Here is a 15,256-nt window from a genome sequence, read left to right on the forward strand (position 1 = left end):
TTCTTTTGTGATTTCTACAAATTATTTGTTTGGATATTTACTGCCCTGTGAAGCAATCTTGGAGGCTATAGTGTTACTGTCCTCTTAATCTTTCCCAATCTGCCACCTCAAGTAAAGGTGTGTTTCTATATGGTGACTTCACCTTTATTTTTGGCTTCAAATTCATTTGCAGGTTCATGCTTTTGGCTTTTTGGGGAGAAGAATCAATGAACTCCCTCTTAATAAGCGTTATTCATATCTGTCGTATTGCTAATTGAGATGACTCTTTCTGTATTTTTTCAATTGATTTAATAAAGTATTATCGTTTTTTGGTCAAAATAAGCGATTATTCTTTCCCTAAATTCAAACACACGAAACAAAAACCCTAATCAGCTGTTTTATTTCTTAATCAATATGATAAGAACATATGTTTACTACAATAATAATTGGGTTTCCTTAAACAATTTATGTCACACATTGGCTTTGCTATTAATTAATGAGGTTGCCATTCATACTTTCAAGGCGTTTGAGTGTGCCTGAAATGAAGTGAAAATGTATGAGAAACATTCCACATTATCCCCACTTGGTTAGGGATAACATATCAAAAAAAACTATCAAAGAATTCAAAATAGTTGGTCAAAGAAGTTACCAAGTATAATCCAATCCAAGTGGGTAGTTTTGCACACAAGAGCCGTCAATATGTAATCCAAACATATATACAGGTTCATTCACCGCCTCACTCGGAGGCCCCGGAAATGCCTCCCTTCGTTAAGACTTGGTTTGTGTCAATTGTCAACAAACTCTCTCTCTCTCTCTCTTCCCTTTTATTTCTTGGTAAAGGCAACTCACGCTTCCATCCTTAAGTGATCAGCAGCCATCCGTACTATTACTCTTGCTTTTCTTCATTTCTCTTTGTTCACTATCAATAATCCCTATATATATATACACACACACACACACACAAATATAGAGAGAGGGTCACAAGTTACAAGTAGTGTCAAATAGGTGCTGGGTTTTGAGAGAGATAGAGAGATAATGTGCGCAGTTCAGAGGATAGTAGGTTTAGTGGTGGCGGTTATGGCAGTAATGGTGATGAGGGTGGCTTGTTCACAGTCACATGACTATGGAGATGCTTTGAACAAGAGCATATTGTTCTTTGAAGGCCAGAGGTCGGGGAAGTTACCCTCTTCTCAGAGAATGACTTGGAGGAAGGATTCTGCACTTCGTGATGGCTATGAGATTGGTGTAAGTCTCTCTTTCTCTCTTGTTTATGTGGGTTCATTCTTGAATTTTACAGATTCTTATTATTACACAAATCATTTGGAACTTATTAGGATTTTCATTATCATCAACAAGAACCAAACATAAACTTTTCAAGTCGCTTTCAGATGGTGACATTTGGGATGGGAAAGATTTTTTTACATAAAAATCTCATCATTTAGATGTGACAACATTAGCTAATCGGATTTCTTTTTGCCTTTTCATGGGTCAGAATGGTTAAAGAATGAAACTTTGGGCAAGATTTCAATCTATTCATTTCAGTAAAACACAGAGGAGGAGGAGCTCTCAGATATAAAAAAACAGAGGAGCTCTCAATGTTATTTTTTATTTAGCAAAAAGTTGAAACCGCTACTTTGTTGCTTAGGATAGAGAAAGAGCGTTCGATAAATGTGACTTACCTTTGCTTCTCATTTCTCATTTGAACCCTTTTTTAAACGAGTTTATTCTTTCTTTCTTTTAAGTACTCGCAAAACATGTGAAGCCATTTGCAATGATTGTAATAAATGGGATTTTTAGTTAGTCATTAGTGGGATTCAATTGAAGGTTATGAACAACTTAATTATGGACCAACCATTAATGTGTTTTTGCGTGACCAGGTTGATTTGGTAGGGGGCTACTACGATGCTGGCGACAACGTTAAGTTCAACTTTCCGATGGCATTCTCAACAACAATGCTGGCATGGAGCGTTTTAGAGTTTGGGAAAGGCATGAGCTCAGACTTGCCACATGCACTGGACGCCATCCGATGGGCCACTGACTACTTTCTCAAAGCCACAAGCATTCCTGGCTTTGTCTTTGTCCAAGTTGGCGACCCTTACGGCGACCACAATTGCTGGGAGAGGCCTGAGGACATGGACACCCCTAGGACACCCTTTGCCGTGAGCAAACAGTTCCCGGGGTCCGAAGTTTCAGCTGAGATAGCAGCAGCACTTGCGGCTTCTGCCATGGTGTTTAGACCAATTGATTTAAAATACTCTGCCAGGCTTCTCAAAAGAGCTAGAATGGTACTAATTAACTGACACATTATGAGATTAAATAAGTATTTCAAACTATATATAGAGCTACATTATGCTCATTTCGTGCAATGGACTAGGTGTTTGATTTTGCAGATAAATACCAGGGATCCTATAATGACAGCCTTGGACCGTGGGTTTGTCCATTTTATTGTGATTTCAGTGGCTATGAGGTAAAGTACACATCAATATGCTCACACTGCCAATTTCTAAAACAAGATCTTTGATAGAATATGTGGTGTTTGTTATGTGACAATTTCTGCTATGCAGGACGAATTGGTTTGGGGAGCAGCCTGGTTATTTAAGGCAACCAAGCAACCTATCTACTGGAACTATGTGTTACAAAACATAAACAAGTTGGAAAGTTCTGCTACTGTGAAATATATAAACGGCGTCTCATATCTTGGTGGAAGCTTTGCAGAATTCGGATGGGATTCCAAGCACGCAGGCATCAACGTACTCGTTTCGAACGTAAGTGTACTACTTACATTTCCTAAATTCTGATTAATCACATTAATCTGCTTCTAATTAATAAAATCGATTCCATTTGCCTAATACGAAGATCGATTTGATCAGCTGCGTGTTTTTGTAACAGTTGATCATGTCAATGGCTGGTACTGGTTCTACCCCTTTCATTTCAAATGCAGACAAGTTCATATGCACCTTGTTGCCTGAATCTCCAACCGTATCAGTCTCCTATTCTCCAGGTAGCTACCTCTCTAATGACTGAATAATAATCACCATTAGTATGATCAGTGCGGTAATATAATGTTAATTAATTAAAATTAACAGGTGGGCTTTTATTTAAACCTGGAGGAAGCAATATGCAGCATGCAACAACTCTCTCATTTCTTCTAGTTGTTTATGCTCGTTATTTGAAACTATCCAATAGAGTTGTCCATTGTGGCAATGTTGTTGCCAGTCCTGCTAGACTTGTGAAACTTGCAAAAGGCCAGGTAAATTATACTTCTATAGCATGTTTATTTATCGGGAATGAATATCGTCAAGATTAAGTGAATACTCATTAATTAATATAAATTTGGACCGACGGTCAATGCAGGTAGATTACATTCTGGGAAGTAACCCATTGGGCATGTCGTATATGGTGGGATATGGTAAAAAATTTCCTCAGAGAATTCACCACCGTGGGTCATCTTTACCGTCAGTTGGTCAACATCCGAAACAGATTGACTGCAAAGGTGGAACCGATTATTATAACAGCAAGAACCCAAACCCAAATTTGCTAATTGGGGCTGTTGTTGGAGGACCAGATATCAAGGACTCGTATGCTGATTCTCGAGAGGATTTTGTGCAGTCTGAGCCAACAACATACATCAATGCACCTTTAGTGGGGGTCTTGGCGTACTTCAATTTTCGTTCATCCTAGCTAGTTTAATTTTTTTTTTTTTTTTCCCCCCGGATTTCATCCTAGCTAGTTAGCTTGTTGATAAATTCTTCATCTCTCTTTCAATTTATCTTTTGTTTATAACTTGCAATTGCAAAGTAAAAAAAAAAAAGAAGAAGGTAAAGGGTTAATTTTTTTCATTTTATTTTTATACAAGCGAAATTATGAATGATAAATTAAATTTAAAACTTCAAATATATATTACGGTAAAAAGTCGGAGAGGTGAGCACAACTGTAGGTACATTAAATCAATGTCAAAAAAAAAAATCTTAAAATTGAGGAAAGAAATTTTAGTCAACGTTATTAAGGATAGTGGCAAATTTTTTATAGTAGAAATATTAAGGATTAAAAAAATTTCTTAAACTAGAAACCACTTCCCCCATCTTGAGGAAAATTAGCCCGGCTTTGTCCCACCCCTCTGTAAGCCACCTCCAGAAAGAACTGACCCCTTATAAGGAACCCTCGCCGGAGCATACAGGGAGACGTCAGAGACAAGTGTGTGACGGTGGTAAGGGGACTCTCCTAGGAAGAACTGGAACCAGAGCAAACCCTAGAGAGAATAGATATATCGTCCTTTTAAGAATCAAACACTTTTAGGGCATGTTTACGTATCAATAATGGGTATGGGAGGAAAGGGAATGATTTTCATTCCTGACTTTCTCTGCGTTTACTTGTAATTAGGAATGAAAAAATAAGTCAACCCCATTTAAAAATCCATAATCACATCCCCTCAAAATCAGGATTAGTTTAATGAAAATGATTGATTTAAGATTTTTCTGGTGCCACAGTTTTAACCCCAGAGCAAACACAATTAAATTTGCCACTAACCTAATAGGAAATCTATGAAAACGAACAATCCACGGAAAAGGAAAGAAAACAAATCCCTATTTGTTCTTGGAATAAACTACCAGGCACAATGATATCCACCCCAAGTTTAGGCAATTCTGGAATGTCTTAAATGTGATTAAGTCATTCCTAATAAAGTTTTATTACGTTTTGTATTTAATAATTAGTTATTGCCATAAGCTGAATATGGCCGCCTATAGGAACCTAGAACACGGATTCTTAAGACCTTCTTTCGGCCCTTGTTTCCTTGTTACGGTTGAGCAAAAAATAACCCTAAGGGATATTGCATGACCACTATATATATGTAGTGATCTTGGACACAAGACAAAAGCATGCATAATCCTGATTAAACATATTATAATTAGTATTATCTGTCTAATTAGCAAGACACAATGAGGAACATAATCATGTGTAGTATCAATATTTCCCTTTTGATATTAGCAGCAGCAGGGATTTCGGTAATGGCAAAAGCCGGTACAACCGCTGCTTCTTCACGTTTTGACTACGCCGATGCCTTGTCCAAGAGCATCTTGTTCTTTGAAGGGCAGAGGTCTGGAAGATTACCACCTTCCCAACGTATGACTTGGAGGAAAAGTTCTGCCCTACGTGATGGCTTTGATGTTCATGTGAGTCACCCTCTCTCTCTCTCTCTCTCTCTCTCTCTCTCTAAATCAACATATAATTTGTCTTGGGATTTGACTTCTTCTTTCATTCTAACCTTTAACTTCTTTCTACCGTAAAAAGAAGAAGTCACATGAACATTGCGGGTTAGCACATGAACGCTGTGAGTTAGCACTTGACTAAGTTCTCAGAAATTTTTGTTTGAAATTGTAATGCCGACACAGAGTGTTACTATCCTCATGTACAATCTAACAAGTCAACCGTCCTTGTCCAAGACCGAACTTTTTCCTCCACTCTCACTTGCCGCATGGACTATAAACCCTAAGACTTGCTTAATTTTACATCACTTTTCACTTGTAACGGCCCTATCATGCATAATAATGTTCATATCTTTTTTATTTTTTTATAAAAGAGCGATAGTAAATGATGTCCATATCTTAAAACTGGATTTGCACTCTATAAGTGATAATTAATTAATAAAATTCATCAATTATACTAGTTTAATGTTCAAGCAAATACCATTATGAAAAACCAAATGTTACATAGACCACACTTTATAGACTGGATATTGTATAACATTGACAAGTATTTCTCCTCAGAGGGATCTGGTAGGGGGATATTACGACGCAGGTGACAATGTGAAGTTCAACTTTCCTATGGCCTTCACAACAACAATGCTGTCGTGGAGCGTTATCGAGTTCGGGCAATCAATGGGGCCGGAGCTTCAACATGCTCTGGACGCCATAAGATGGGGGACTGATTATTTGCTTAAAGCCACCAGAGTTCCTGATTCTGTTGTTGGTGCAGTTGGTGACCCAAATGCCGATCACGGTTGTTGGCAAAGGCCTGAAGACATGGACACCCCTCGCACATCTTATGTAGTCAATAAACAAAAGCCCGGTTCAGAAGTTTCGGCCGAAATTGCAGCAGCACTTGCAGCTTCTTCCATGGTGTTTAGACACTCAGACAGGGCATACGCTGCTGTACTTCTAAGAAGAGCTATGCAGGTGTGTGTGTGTGTGTATATATTTTCTTTCTTTTCATATATTAATTAAGTTTTAGGTTAATGGGTTTTTCTTTGTTGGATGTTTAGGTGTTCGAATTTGCAGATAAGTACAGGGGATCTTACAATGATAGTATTGCGGCAGGAGTCTGCCCTTTCTATTGTGATTTCAACGGATACATGGTATGTTATGTGTCGCATCAGTTGATATCGAAAAATCAAGATAGAAGTTGGCTTTTTGGTAGCATCACTAACCTTAATTTCGGTTCCAAGTTTAATATATATGTTTTTTGGGTGTGTTGCAGGATGAATTGATTTGGGGAGCTTCATGGTTATACAAGGCAACTAAGGCCCCTAATTACTGGAACTACGTCAAAAACCACATAAACTATTTGGAGTCCAATAATATTGTTGTAAGAAATGTGAATGGGAACCCTGTTCCATCATCTCAAGCTGGTAGTATCTCTGAATTTGGATGGGATGCAAAGCATGCCGGTATTAACATACTTGTTTCCCAAGTAAGCCTCTCTTTTTCTAATTAACATTCTTGTACTCAACCTCAATTATGCTCCACCTAATTAAATTAAGCTTTCATTTGTTTGCAGTGGGTAATGAAAGATCCCTATAATTCTAATCCCTTCATTCCCAAAGCCGATCAATTCATATGCTCCATTTTGCCTGAATCACCTGCCCCCAAATCGGTATCATACTCAAGAGGTAGTTATTCTTTGAACATAATATTTAAACATACGATGAATCTAGATCGCATGTTCACGCGAAAACTCATTTTTTTGTTTTTCGGTTTTAATATTAGGTGGGCTATTGTTTAAACCTGGAGGAAGTAACTTGCAACATGCAACGTCCATATCATTTCTTCTTCTAGTTTATGGTCGCTACATGAAACTTGCCAACAAGGTTGTCGATTGTGGCAACAATGTTCATGTCACTCCAGCTAGGCTAGTGAGTTTCACCAGAGGACAGGTACATACATTCAAATATTAATTATACATTTTAATTAAATGGGTGGATTAAATTACAATGAAAACCGGTTGTTTAAATTTAATTAATAATTAATGTAAATGCAGGTTGATTATATACTAGGAAGGAACCCATTGGGCATGTCGTACATGGTGGGATTTGGGCAAAAGTTTCCTCAGAACGTACATCATCGTGGTTCCGTGTTGCCTAGCGTGGCTAAGCACCCACAGCACATCGACTGCCACGTGGGATACTCCTACTTCAACGGCCACGATCCTAACCAGAACGTGCTCACTGGCGCTATCGTGGGAGGGCCTGCTGAGGATGATACCTTCAAAGACTCTCGATTTGATGCTCCCCAATCAGAGCCGACCACGTACATCAATGCGCCTTTTGTTGGTGTATTGGCTTTCTTCAAAGCTCTACATCACTAAATTTTTTTTTTATTTATTTAAAAATTGTTCATGTATTTCATTTCAACCTTATTATTAGATCAAAGTGATTACTATTTAGTTGAAGGATAAGCGATTTTAGTGGAAACTTTCAAAATTGCATTAAGTGATGTGACTCCATAACACGAAGGGATATGCCTTAGTGAAAGATAAAACAAAATAAGCTAATTTATAAACCACAACATTAACTTCACGAAACACAAAACAAATAAGTTTGTGGACAAATAACATTAGACCAGCATCAATCTGAACATCAAAATAAAGCAAATCATCACTATTGTTAGATCAAAGTTTTGAGTTGTGATTCTTTGTCATTTGTTGAATATTATTGAAATCTAAATAAAGTTGTAGTACCCCTCTATTTACTCTTTTTTTTTTGTTGTTGCTAAATTCCTTAATCAATGTTGCTAGCACTCAAATTCTTCAACTTAAGGCCAGTTTGGGATGGCTGACACTTAAAATAAATTAAAAAAACAATTTCTTTGTGCTTTGAAAATAATCATCTGTAAAGTAAAGCAGTTTCATGTTTGGTAAACAATATTTTTAAAGTGGTGTTAGTAGAAAAAACAGTGTCAAAATCGTTTGGTAAATTTTAATATAAAACTGTTGTAACTATGAATAAAGACTAAAATGAACATAATGTTGAAACTGTTATGTGCTAATCATGTGGTGGTGATGGTGGTGGTGATGATGAAGGTGGAGAGGTGGAGATGGAGGAGATGAGGTGCTGGTGCTAGTGGTGGTTGTGGAGGTGGAGGTGGGGCTAAAGATGGAGATGAAGGTGGTGGAGGTGGAGGTGGAGATGAAGGTGGTGGAGGTGGAGGTGGAGATAAAGGTGGTGGTGGTGGTGGTGGTAAGGGTATAGGTGGAGGTGGAGGTGGAGGTGGAGATGAAGGTGGTGATGATGATGATGACGGAGGCGGATGTGATGGTTGACAGGACCCGACCCAATTTCCACTTTGGAATTCGAGCCAAGTCTTGTGCGTGTCCGACACCTGACAAATGTCGGGCACAAATGACCTTCTTACCATTCTGACTTCAATTTCTCTTTAAATTTCCTTAGATTTCTGCCGAAAATTCGGCAGAACCTCCCCTGTATTTTTGATTTATCCCAAAATTTTCACCTGTCAAATAATTTCAGAAACCCTACCAACAGCCAGACTAAGTCAACAAACAGATTCCAACCTCAATTCCTTATGTTCAACATGATATCAGAGCATTTTCTAGGGTTTTCAAGGTTGCAAGGATCTTCTGCAAAACTTTACCTTGGCGCAGAAACTATGATTGGGCCGGTGGTGGATCCCGCGTACTTCTACGGCCTGGGGGCGAAAAACAGGTTGAAAATGTGAGTGGACCAAAGCAACAATAATGTTCTTCAAAACAATTCTCATAAACATAATATCCCCCATGGTAAAATAAATTTAGCTAAATAAAACTGAATACTTACTTATTATATCGCGCGTAGTCAATTCAAGGCATTCTATATCAGTCATATTCAAACTTGAAAGTTTCATACAAACCACTGAATTCAAAGCTTTCATAAAAGTACTGAAATCCAACGCGTATAAAAACTCTGTACTCAGATCTTTCATAATTGAACGAATATAAAGGTATCTATACTTGAAAAATCAGAAAAACTGGCTTAAAATAACTGAAAACCATAGTTAAATAAAAGAAACTCAAAATCCTTTGAAATACCACCAGTTTGTTCCCCTGTCATTTCCGTCAATTCCCTGGCAGGTCTCGGGCGTCACACAGGCTACCCGAGCCGCAAACTGGCGAAATCAGGGGACTATGATCGGCCTGTCCCGCCGGCAGATTCCTCGGTGACACCAAGTCAGCTCGAGTCGCTCTGGCAGGATGCAGGGGACCGTAGTCAGCCTGATCCGCAATCCTGTCAGGTCTCGGGGACACAGAGTCAGCCGAGCCGCAATCCTGGCAGGTCTCGGGATACCAAATCGGCCGAGCCGCAAATCCTGGCACTCACGGTCCGAGCGTCCCCGAAACTCGTGAGGCAAGTCAAGTGCACTGAATGAACTATAATCAGACTGGATGTCCGTAGACATCGGTCCGACTCTGGGTAATCACCATAAAGAAAAACGGGTACGAGGTGGTTTAAAAATAAAGTCCTTTAGAAAAATCTGAATCACAACTAAAAAACTCAAGTCGTGCTGCGGTCTCAACTGATTCAAAACTCAAACTCTGTTTCTGTAACTGGTAAATAAGCAGCACCGACTTATAGAATTATTACTGTACTGATCATATTCAAAATCATATTAAAACTTACTCAAAGACTGAATGAAGAAACTTACTCAAATAAACTCATTTATAAAACTCATTTATATAAAATCATTTATAAAATCTATTTTATATAAAAGCACATCAATTCATATAAAAGCACATCAATTCATTTATGAAATCTGAATTATGAAAGAAGGTCCACTCACAGATGGTCCGAGCTACTTCGATCCCTCGGAGGTCTCCTTTTAAAATTCGGTCGGGCTCCTGATACCTGATTACCCTGAAAAATTAAATTAATAAACTGCTGAATAAAACGAAATTCAACTAAACATCCTGCCCCCGGCTCCTAGAAATACAAACACTTATTCCAGTTATTCCTATGCCCGCCTCAGCTTTTTAATTAGTTAGGCCGGCCTCAAGAGACCCAGAACCTTGGTAAGCGATGAGCTGCCCGATCGGCCGATCCGGGACCCCATGGGTCCGCGGTCCCTAATGGCCAATCTGAGCTTCCCGGAAGATTTCTCATAGGGCGGGAACCAAGTTCTACGAAATTGGTCCGAATCTGACGGTCGGATTGGCCAAAATCGCGTTATCGCTTAAAACCCTAACCCTAGCCCCAGGGTTCGCGATTCCGGAGTATCCGGGACTCCGATTCGCAATCCGTCGAATCCTACGCGATCCTGAAATCACGTAGACCGACATATCCAAAATTCAGCGCGATCCAACAACTACACGATACTGTACCCACGGATCGCGCGATATGGAAAATCCGTTCGGGGCTCAAACGGACTCCGAATTGAGATCCGCGAAATCTCACGCGCTCGTGGCGACACGAGGACCTCAAAACTGGCCAGAGCCGTACCACCACCCTGGCCCACGCGCCGCCACACGCGCAGGGCAGATCGGGTGTCTAAAGCGATTCGGGTGTGCCGAAAAATCGTGGAACCGAGACTCCAAACTCCTACCCTAGGTAAAACACCCCATTTGGAGTCACTTTTGTTCTTGGACTACCCCCAAAAAGTGACTGGAAATGCTAGTTTCGAGCGGCCAAAGTTTCGGCCAAACTTCAAGTCGAAAATCGAGTGATCTAGAGATCGAATTGATCTAAACCCAGCCAACCAGCAGATAGAGCACGAAAAATAGATGAAAATCCATACCTCACTCGACTGATTTGGTTGAGAAACGGAGGAGATCGAGCGGCTGGAAGTTCGGATGGCATTCGGACGAACCGTCGACTTCCATGGCAGATTCCGGCCGATTCCGACCACGGCAGCGGTGGAGGTGGGTAAGGAAACGTCGGCCGTCGTGTGCTGGTTTGTTTGGCACCGGTCTCGGAGATCAACTCCAAGCGAGGCGGCCGGTGCGACGTCGGGAAGGGAGGAAGGTCGCGGGCGAGGGCAGCTGCGGGAGGAGAGAGAGAGAGCTGACGGGGGAGAGGAGAGAGAGTGATATAAATATCTGACTTTTTGACCAAATTACCATTTTGCCCCTCGCGGTTTTTAGACCATAACTTCTCGTTACGGCTCCGATTCGGGTCTACTCCGTGTCTACGAACTCCTTTCGCCGCGCTCTACGCAATGGCGTAGGCGAAATTCCCAAATTCTTTCCCGATTAAAAAGCCAAATTTTCCCCCATTAAAATATGCGAGGGCAATTTGGTCATTTCGCTAAAAGATATTTTCCTTACCTTTTTAGATATTTTCTTTCTTTTTGATATTTTGTTTTGGGTTCTTACAATGGTGGTAGTGGTAGACAATGTCATTTAAAAAAAATTAATAATAGTATTATGGGAATTGAAAATTTTCATTAAAGGCTCATCTCTGCTTCTTTTGAAAGCAGCTTTGAAAAGCAACCTAGAGGCTGCTTTTAAAAACTGCAGTCAAAAGACTATTGCTTTTAAGGATATTTTATTTTGGTTTTTAGCCAAAAAAAAGCAATCCCAAACCGGGCCTTAGTGTAAAATTATTGTATCCTCTAGCGAATGGTGTTTTTCTTTTTTCTTTTTATTGAATAAAGGTACATGTGGTATTTTCCCAATGAAAACAAGATAACGTTAAAAAATGTCTAAAGTCCTTACAAGAATGAATTGGAGCGCTATAAATGAATACATTGTCAATTAGTTTTGTTTCAATTTTGGTAAGGACAAACCCACTATAATTTCAAAAAGGCTTTATATCACAAAACATCCATGCTCTCGAAAATTATCAAATTGCGTCCTACTTGTTTTTTTATTTTTTGAGTCATTTTTGGTGTTCAAGGTTAATATGTGTACTCACAAATAATTCCTGCCATCAAAAACTATGTTAGTTTGCTTATATGACTTCTAAAAATAATTTAAAATTTCAAAGTGAAAAAACCAAAAGAAAATTTGTATCTTAAAAATTAAATTATTTAAAAAATATATTATATTTTAAATACACATGACACTATATTATTGGATATGTGAGCTCCACATATATTCCACATCAACAAACTAACAGAGCTTTTGACGGAACTTGACAGTGAAGACTATTTGTGAGTGCATATCAACCTTGAGGACTACGAATGAACAAAAAAAAATAAACAAGAAGGATTCATCTAATAGTTTCGTGGACGTTTTGTGATAAAAAGCCTTTCAAGAATGAAAATTATTTGTAATTTTTTTTAAAAAACGAAAATTAGATGTAACCAAAAGGAAATTAGAAAAATAAGAGTGGGCCCCCCATCTTTCCTAAGGTTTTAACATCGGAAGTTCAAAACCTCTCCATTTCAAGATCGAAGAAGAGGAAGATGCAGCAGAGAAGATCAGCGTCAGGGAGGCCTACTGGAACGGATGGCTCAGATTTCAACTACCGCATGGTCGTTGACTCTCGTAAGCTTCTATCATCTACACCTCTAAAATAAGATTATCTCCCCCTCTGTTTTCTTTTTTCTTTTTTTACTTTTGGTTTCTATCATTTTCTCTGCAACCAAACGGATTTCTAGGTCCCTGAACTCTTTATACTGGGTATTTTAAAGTTTTTTTTTTGGGGTTATCGAATTTCAGGTTACCAGAAGGTAGCTAAAGGAAAATCTCGTCTCTCCGCGCTTATTCTCACTCAGGTACTCACTGTATCTCTCAGTTGAATCTGGCTCTGTAATTCCGGATGTAAAGTTTGGATTGTTTTCACTGAATTTGCATTAATTTATCTAAATGGGAATTTGCATTTAACTGGGCTACCCCCATAGCATAGGCTGGTAATATTATTGTGCATGAATTTTTCAAGCAACTAATTATAGAACTTTTTTCTTTTGTGTAAAAAAACCTAATTCGTTTATTGGGTCAAGTAGCCTCTCATTTGGATTGTGTTAGATAGGGAAAATCTGTATTTGGTGACTCACAACAGATACCTTGGAAAATTGGGTTGAATTCAAACCAGACTCAAACCATTTTGAGTAAATTTTTTGTGGGTTACCTGGCAGGTGGATGGTTCAGTTATGACTAAACTTGTCTTGGTGATCTAAGTTGACATTTACATTTAAAGCCAATTGGACGAATTCTGCATTGTTAAAGGTTTTGAACAAATTATATACGACAGTAATAAGGGAACATATTTTTATGAGACGGTAGAGGTTGGCGCTATAGTATATTACAATCCAACTATCATATGTAGTTGTTGTTGACATTTCAATTTATTCATGAAGTCTAATTTTCAATCCATCAGTTTCAAAAGGTTCCTCTTTTGATAGCATTTGCTCTCTTACTCTGCAGGCTGTTATTCAATTGATAGGAGTCCTACTCGCATTTCTATTTACATCAAATGGGGAAGGTCCCAATGTGATTGCTATTTCATCTGTTGCTATTGGTTCTATTTCTTTGATCATTGGGGAGTTAGGTAAGCTGTTACTAATCTGCATTTTTCTTTCAAGTCACTTCAGTTTTTGCATCTGTAGTTATACAGCTTTTTATTGTGCCAAAGGTCGAAGGCGCAGCAGAGTGAGTTTGTTGAAAGTTTACATTGTTGCATCATCTATTGGAATACTTCTCTCCATTGCTTGTGTTGCTACAGGAAATTTAACGTTAGAGGTAAGATAGTTCTTTATTACAACTGTTGATTATCACTTAGAAATTTGAATCATTTGTCCTTTCTTGTTTTTGTCGGAATTTTCTGATTGTTGTCTTGTATGAAATTACTGAGTAGGTTTTCCAAAATCCAAGTAACTGGGAAACAAAGAAGTTCGAACTTCTCGAGGCCGCCTGCACTGCAATTGGTGAGTATCTGTGCTTTCTTGATGTGATGCTACTACAACCAAAGTTGGGTAAAGAGTAATATTTATGTTTCAAATTTCACAGCGTTCCTGGTACAAATGTTTACCATCAGCACAACTACTTCTCTCATCAGTAACATGTCTCCTCCAAAAAGGGCCTCTTAGCTGCTTCCTCTAGCCACAATCATGTCAATGATCGAATAGAATTTTCGTTTTCAATTTCTTCCGGGGGTCCCAATTTTGTAATTCAAGGAAGATAGTTTGATTCCTCTCTAGTTTAAGGACTATTTTGACATGACACACAGTGATGGTAGGCATGTAATTTGATCCATTAATACAATTTGGATGTTTGATGAAGTTGTTTCAGTGTTTGACCGTTGGTGAACCAAGTTTCAGGCTGAACTTTAAAAGCAAACATCAGCCACATGAACTTTGAAGAACAGTAGACAAACCAAGTGAACCGCCACTACCCATCACTTGGACCTCGTCCTACACCATATTTAAATATTCAAGAAACCAAAAATGTTATATTTAGGTTCTTCCTCTCTTTCAAAAAGTGAGTTTATTAAGATCAATCTCACGGCCAAAACCCCCATCTTGAATTTTGGGTATGTAGAGATTGTGAGATGAACGACATGATCTTAATAAACCTGCATCTCCAAAAGGTTGCTAATTTGTTTTCTTAGTACGAAAATATTGGTATCTGAATACTCACAACATCTTCTTCTTTTTATTCCCAATCAAAATAGTTGTGGTCTTTGCACTACGAGTAGCAAGCAGTGTTTTTTTTTTTTTTTTTTTTTGGTTAGGTAGTGCAGTGATTCGAAATGTACATATTTAAACGAAGAGTGTAAACTAGACGACATGTTTATTGTTTTGCTAAAGGAATACATATGATCCACCGAGGCGGAGTGATCTTTCTGACTGTCCTGTTTCCATATAAATCTTGCAAGGTTTGTCGGGTTTTCTGTCATTTTCTTTCGTAATTTCCCCTTATATTGCTATGTCTTTCAATATAAAAAAGTCCTCAAAAACTAGAACAAAAACAAAACCAAAAAAATGTATAGCGAGTGGCTATACTGTTTAAATATATAAATATTTAAAGAGGTATAGCCGCGTTAAATTAAACATCATTCAAGGAGTTTCACTGTGTATTGCTTGCTGAAGAAATAATGATTGAATATTCTGGCCGTGCTTGCTATGGAGGTTCA

General features: G+C 38.6%; 3 protein-coding genes across 3 annotated transcripts; all 3 read left to right on the forward strand.

The window, feature by feature from the left end:
• Positions 1-1,013: 1,013 nt before the first annotated feature.
• On the forward strand, positions 1,014-3,660 carry LOC117618431 (endoglucanase 4-like). The gene is made up of 7 exons (XM_034347999.1): positions 1,014-1,224; positions 1,857-2,264; positions 2,354-2,446; positions 2,544-2,744; positions 2,869-2,980; positions 3,066-3,229; positions 3,334-3,660. Exons 1-7 carry the CDS (start codon positions 1,015-1,017, stop codon positions 3,658-3,660), a joined length of 1,515 nt encoding a protein of 504 aa, XP_034203890.1. The 5' UTR covers position 1,014.
• Positions 3,661-5,087: 1,427 nt separating this feature from the next.
• Positions 5,088-7,560, forward strand: LOC117618613 (endoglucanase 8-like). Its single transcript, XM_034348256.1, has 7 exons — positions 5,088-5,150; positions 5,745-6,152; positions 6,239-6,331; positions 6,454-6,666; positions 6,754-6,865; positions 6,963-7,129; positions 7,234-7,560. Exons 1-7 carry the CDS (start codon positions 5,103-5,105, stop codon positions 7,558-7,560), a joined length of 1,368 nt encoding a protein of 455 aa, XP_034204147.1. The 5' UTR covers positions 5,088-5,102.
• A 4,989-nt stretch (positions 7,561-12,549) lies between these two features.
• On the forward strand, positions 12,550-14,402 carry LOC117618614. Its single transcript, XM_034348258.1, has 6 exons — positions 12,550-12,669; positions 12,844-12,899; positions 13,549-13,672; positions 13,757-13,863; positions 13,979-14,048; positions 14,131-14,402. The coding sequence occupies exons 1-6, from the start codon at positions 12,588-12,590 to the stop codon at positions 14,208-14,210; spliced, it is 519 nt and encodes a 172-aa protein (XP_034204149.1). The 5' UTR covers positions 12,550-12,587; the 3' UTR covers positions 14,211-14,402.
• The last annotated feature ends 854 nt before the right edge of the window (positions 14,403-15,256 follow it).

This window comes from Prunus dulcis, chromosome 2 (genome assembly GCF_902201215.1).
Source record: "Prunus dulcis chromosome 2, ALMONDv2, whole genome shotgun sequence".
In the NCBI taxonomy this organism is placed as follows: domain Eukaryota; kingdom Viridiplantae; phylum Streptophyta; class Magnoliopsida; order Rosales; family Rosaceae; genus Prunus; species Prunus dulcis.

Excerpts from the sequence above, each read along its gene's own strand:
- LOC117618431 (XM_034347999.1), top strand. The coding sequence starts at position 1,015 with ATGTGCGCAGTTCAGAGGATAGTAGGTTTAGTGGTGGCGGTTATGGCA. Across the intron at positions 1,225-1,856 it reads GTGATGGCTATGAGATTGGT|GTTGATTTGGTAGGGGGCTA; the intron begins GTAAGTCTCTCT and ends TTGCGTGACCAG. Across the intron at positions 2,981-3,065 it reads ATCAGTCTCCTATTCTCCAG|GTGGGCTTTTATTTAAACCT; the intron begins GTAGCTACCTCT and ends TAAAATTAACAG.
- LOC117618613 (XM_034348256.1), top strand. The coding sequence starts at position 5,103 with ATGACTTGGAGGAAAAGTTCTGCCCTACGTGATGGCTTTGATGTTCAT. Across the intron at positions 6,332-6,453 it reads GTGATTTCAACGGATACATG|GATGAATTGATTTGGGGAGC; the intron begins GTATGTTATGTG and ends GGTGTGTTGCAG. Across the intron at positions 6,866-6,962 it reads ATCGGTATCATACTCAAGAG|GTGGGCTATTGTTTAAACCT; the intron begins GTAGTTATTCTT and ends TTTTAATATTAG.
- LOC117618614 (XM_034348258.1), top strand. The coding sequence starts at position 12,588 with ATGCAGCAGAGAAGATCAGCGTCAGGGAGGCCTACTGGAACGGATGGC. Across the intron at positions 13,864-13,978 it reads CAGGAAATTTAACGTTAGAG|GTTTTCCAAAATCCAAGTAA; the intron begins GTAAGATAGTTC and ends ATTACTGAGTAG. Across the intron at positions 14,049-14,130 it reads GGCCGCCTGCACTGCAATTG|CGTTCCTGGTACAAATGTTT; the intron begins GTGAGTATCTGT and ends CAAATTTCACAG.